This window comes from Rhinopithecus bieti, unplaced genomic scaffold, assembly GCF_001698545.2.
Source record: "Rhinopithecus bieti isolate Rb0 unplaced genomic scaffold, ASM169854v2 scaffold_79993, whole genome shotgun sequence".
NCBI lineage: Eukaryota > Metazoa > Chordata > Mammalia > Primates > Cercopithecidae > Rhinopithecus > Rhinopithecus bieti.
The window spans coordinates 1-4,571 of record NW_016829370.1 but is presented as its reverse complement, the minus strand read 5'-3'; the positions used below and the strand labels follow the sequence as shown (position 1 = coordinate 4,571).

The window sequence follows — 4,571 nt, the reverse complement described above, 5'->3', positions numbered from 1 at the left end:
TGGATCAGTTTGGTAGCACTGTTTTCGGGAATCTGAGAAGGAATATTTTGGATCACATTGAAGCTTACGGTGACAAAGGCAATATCCTCAGACAAAAACCAAATGGAAATATTCTGAGAAACTGCTTTCTGATGTGTGAATTCATCTCACAGAGTTACACCATTCTTTGCATTGAAAAGTTTGCACCCGCCCCAGCTCCGGCCCTGCTCCGGCACTGATACCACCACCGCAGCAACGGCCTCAGCCCACGGAGGTGGTTGGACTGACCCCCGACGGTTGAACACACAGACTCTTCTCCGAGAGCAGGCCATGGACACCTTCAGCACCAAGAGCCTGGCTCTGCAGGCACAGAAGAAGCTCCTGAGTAAGATGACATCTAAGGCAGTGGTGGCCATGCTGGTGTATGACACCAGCAGCGAGGTGCTCAACGAGCTGTACCGTGCCACCAGGGAGTTCACACGCAGCTGCAAGGAGGCCCAGAAGATGCTCAAGAACCTGGTGAAGGTGGCCCTGAAGCTGGGGCTGCTGCTGCGTGGGGACCAGCTGGGCAGGGAGGAGCTGGCGCTGCTGTGGCGCTTCTGCCACCGGGCACACTTCCTGGCCATGATGGCCATCAGCTTCCAGCAGGTGGACTTCACCTTCGACCAGCAAGTGCTGGCTGTCGGGCTGCTCGAGTGCCGCGACCTGCTGCACCAGGCCGTGGGCCCCCAGCTGACCACCAAGTCCCACAGCCGCATCAACCACGTGTTCGGCCACCTGGCTGACTGCGACTTCCTGGCCGTACTTTACGGCCCCCAGAGCCCTACCGCTCCCACCTGCGCAGGATCTGCGAGGACCTGGGCACAATGCTGGACGAGGGCAGCCTCTGAGCCCCGGGGCCACCCGGCCGCCCCCCTCGCGCCTTCTGGGGCTCTTCTGCTGGGCGCGGTGAGGTTTGTGGTTTTTTTCCAACTCTTTTCTCCCAATCGGACTCCGGCCAAACTCCCACAAATAGGTGGGTGACCTGACCCCTTTGAGAGGACGCTGAGCCATCTGTAGCAGCTGTTTCAGACACCTATGTCACCTCTTCTCCTGGCCCCCGCCCAATGGGGAGAGGAATTTGAGGCCCTACTCTGGGGACCACCTTCCACCCGTTTGTACTTCCTGGGCCACACCAACCTCTGGGTCGATTGATGTAAAAGTCAAAAGCTACTGCTTCCCACTTGGTAATGTCACCTGGGATTTTCATCCCCACACACAAGGACTAGAGGTTCACATGGTGAACTGGGGGAAGGGGAGTGTTGGCGGGCAAATCGTGGCACCCCCCCGCCCCATCTATAAATTCACATCCTAACCCCCAGGACCAGAAGATGATCCGATTTGGAAATAGGATCATTACAAATGGGATTAGTTCAGAGGATGTCATCTTGGAGTAGGGTGGGCCTCAATTCAAGGACTGGGGTCCTAATAAACGGGGGCTCGTGGCAGGGCCCGCTGGCTCATGCCTGTAATCCCAGTACTTTGGGAGGCCAAGGTGGGTGGATCATGAGGTCAGGAGATCAAGACCATCCTGGCTAACACGGTGAAATCCCATCTCTACTAAAAATACAAAAAAATAGACAGGAAGAAAAAAAGAAAAGTTTGCTAACACTTTTTCGTAGAATCTGCAATGGGATATTCTGGAGCGCATTGAGGAATATGGTGACAAATGTAATATCCTCAGACAAAAACTAGAAAGAAGCTTTCAGAGAAACAGCTCACTGAAGATTGAATTCATTCATTCCACAGTTACACCACTCCTTTCATGGAGCACAACGGTAGCACTGTTTTGGGGGAATCTGAGAAGGGATGCTTTGGATCCCATCGAAGCCTATATGACAAAGGAAATATCCTCACATAAAAACTAGAAAGAAGCTTTCTGAGAAACTGCTTTGTGATGTGTGAATGCAACTCACAGAGTTACATGATGCTTCTCTTGGAGCAGTTTGCTAACACTGTTTTCGTGGAATCTGCAATGGGATATTTGGGAGTGTATTGAAGCATAAGATGACAAAAGAAATATCCTCAGACAGAAAACAAAAGACAGCTTTCTGAGAAACTGCTTTGTGATGTGTGAACTCGTCTCACAGATTCACACATTTCTTTTCATGGAGCATTTTGATAACAATCTTTTCGTGTAATCTCAAAAGAGTTATTGGCTAGTGCATTGAGGCCTATAGTGAAAATGGAAATATCCTAATGCAAAAACTAGAAAGAAGCTTTCTGAGAAACTGTTTTGTGATTTGTCAATTCACGTCACAGTGTTACACGATTCTTTTCATGGAGCAGATTGGTAGCATGTTATTGGGGAAACTGAAAAGTGATATTTTGGATTGCATTGAAGTCTATGGTGACAAACGAAATATAATCAGATAAAAACTAGAAAGAAGATTCCTGAGAAAATTATATGTGAAGTGTGTATTCGTCTCACAGAGTAGCCCCTTTCTTTTCATGGAGAAGTGTGTTATTCTGTTTTTGTGGAATCTACAATGTGATATTTGGGATTGAGTTGAGACCTATGGTGAAAAGGGTAATATTCTCAGATGAAAACTAGAAAGAAGCTTTCTGAGAAACTGCTTTGTGATGTGTGAATTTATCTCACACAGTTACACCACTCTTTTTGTGGAGCAGTTTCTAACACTGTTTTCGTGGAATCTGCAATAGAATATTTTGGAGTGCAATGAAGCCTATGGTGACAAACGAAATATCCTCAGAAAAAAACAACAAGAAACATTCTGTGAAACTCTTTTGTGAAGTGTGAATTCATCTCACAGAGTTATACTTATCATGGCACAGTTTGGTAGCACTGTTTTTGGGGAATCTGAGAAGGGATACTTTGAATTGCATCAAAGCCCATGGTGGCAAAGAAATATCCTCAGATAAAAACTAGAAAGAAGCTTTCTGTGAATCTTCTTTGTGATGTGTGCATTCATCTCACCGAGTAACACCTTTCTTTTCATGGAGCAGTTTGCTAATACTGTTTTGAGGAATCTTCAACAGGTTTTTTGGTAGGGCATTGAAGTTTACGGTGACACAGGAAATATACTGATAAAACCAAAAGAAGCTTTCTGAGAAACTGCTTTGTGGTTAGTGAATTCATCTCACAGAGTATCAGTGTTCTTTTCAGTGAGCACTTTGGTAACAACGTTTTCTTGGACTCTGAAATGAAATATTTCAGAGTGCATTGAAGTTTATGGTGACAAAGGAAATATCCTCAGATAAAAACTAGAAAGAAACTTTTATGAGAAAGTTCTTTGTGATGTGTGAATTCATCTCACAGAAGTACACCTTTCTTTTCATGGAGCAGTTTGATAACACTGTTTTTGTGAAATCTGCAAAGGGATATTTGGGAGCACATTGAGGCCTATGGTGAAATGGGATATATCCTCAGATAAAAACTAGAAAGAATCTTTCTGAGAATCTTCATTGTGATGTGTGAATTCATCTTACAGAGTTACATCGTTCTTTTCATTGAGCAGATTGATAGCACTGACATCGTGGAATCTGCAATAGGATATTTTGGAGCACATTGAAGCCTCTGGTGAAAAAGAAAATATCCTCAGATAAAAACCAAAAGAAAAACTTCTATTCAATTCCTATGTGCTGTGTGGATTCATCTCTCAAAGTTACACCATTCTTTCAATTGAAATGTTTAGTAACACTTTTATAATGGAATCTGCAATGTGATACTTGAGAGCACATAGAGGGATAAGGTGAAAAAGGAAATATCCCCAGATAAGAACCACACAGTTGCACCACTATTTTCATGGAGCAGTTTGCTAACACTCTTTTCGTGGAATCTGCACTAGGATATTTGGGAGTCCATTGAAGCCTCTAGTGATAAAGGATCTATACTCAAACAATAGCTAGAAAGAAGCTTTCTGAGAAACTGCTTAGTGATGTGTGAATTCATCTCACAGAGTTAGAGTTTTCTTTTCATTGAACAGTTTGATAACACTGTGTTCTTGGAATCTGCAATGGGATATCTCGGAGTGCATTGAAGGTTATGGTGACATAGGAAATATGCTCATATAAAAACTAGAAAGAAGATTTCTGAGGAATCACTTTGTGATGTGTTAATTCACATAACAGGGTTACATGATTCTTTTCATGTACCATTTTGGTAGCACTGTTTTGGGGGAATCTGAAAAGGGAGATTTTGGATGGCTTTGAAGCCTATGGTGACAAAGGAAATATTCTCAGATAAAAAATGGAAACAACCTCTCTGAGAGACTTCTTTGTCATGTGTGAATTCATTTCACAGAGTTACACGTTTCTTTTAATGGAGCAGTTTGGTATCACTGTTTCATGGAATCTGTAATAGGTTAATTGGGTGTGCATTGAAGCCTATGGTAACAAAGGAAATATCCTCAGATAAAAACCGAAAAGACGCTTTCTGAGAAACTGCTTTGTGATGTGTGAATTAATCTCACAGAGTTACACTGATCTTTTCAATGAGCAGTTTGCTAACACTATTTTCATGGAATCTGCACTAGGATATTTTGAGTGCATTGAAGCCTCTAGTGAAAAGGATCTATACTCAAATAGATTTA

At 43.6% G+C, this 4,571-nt stretch overlaps 1 protein-coding gene across 1 annotated transcript; it reads left to right on the top strand.

The window, feature by feature from the left end:
• The first annotated feature begins 293 nt into the window (after positions 1–293).
• On the top strand, positions 294–869 carry LOC108523957 (tumor necrosis factor alpha-induced protein 8-like protein 1). Its single transcript, XM_017864722.1, is given in 2 exon segments — positions 294–793; positions 796–869. Coding segments are annotated over 2 exon segments (558 nt in total). The 5' UTR covers positions 294–309.
• The last annotated feature ends 3,702 nt before the right edge of the window (positions 870–4,571 follow it).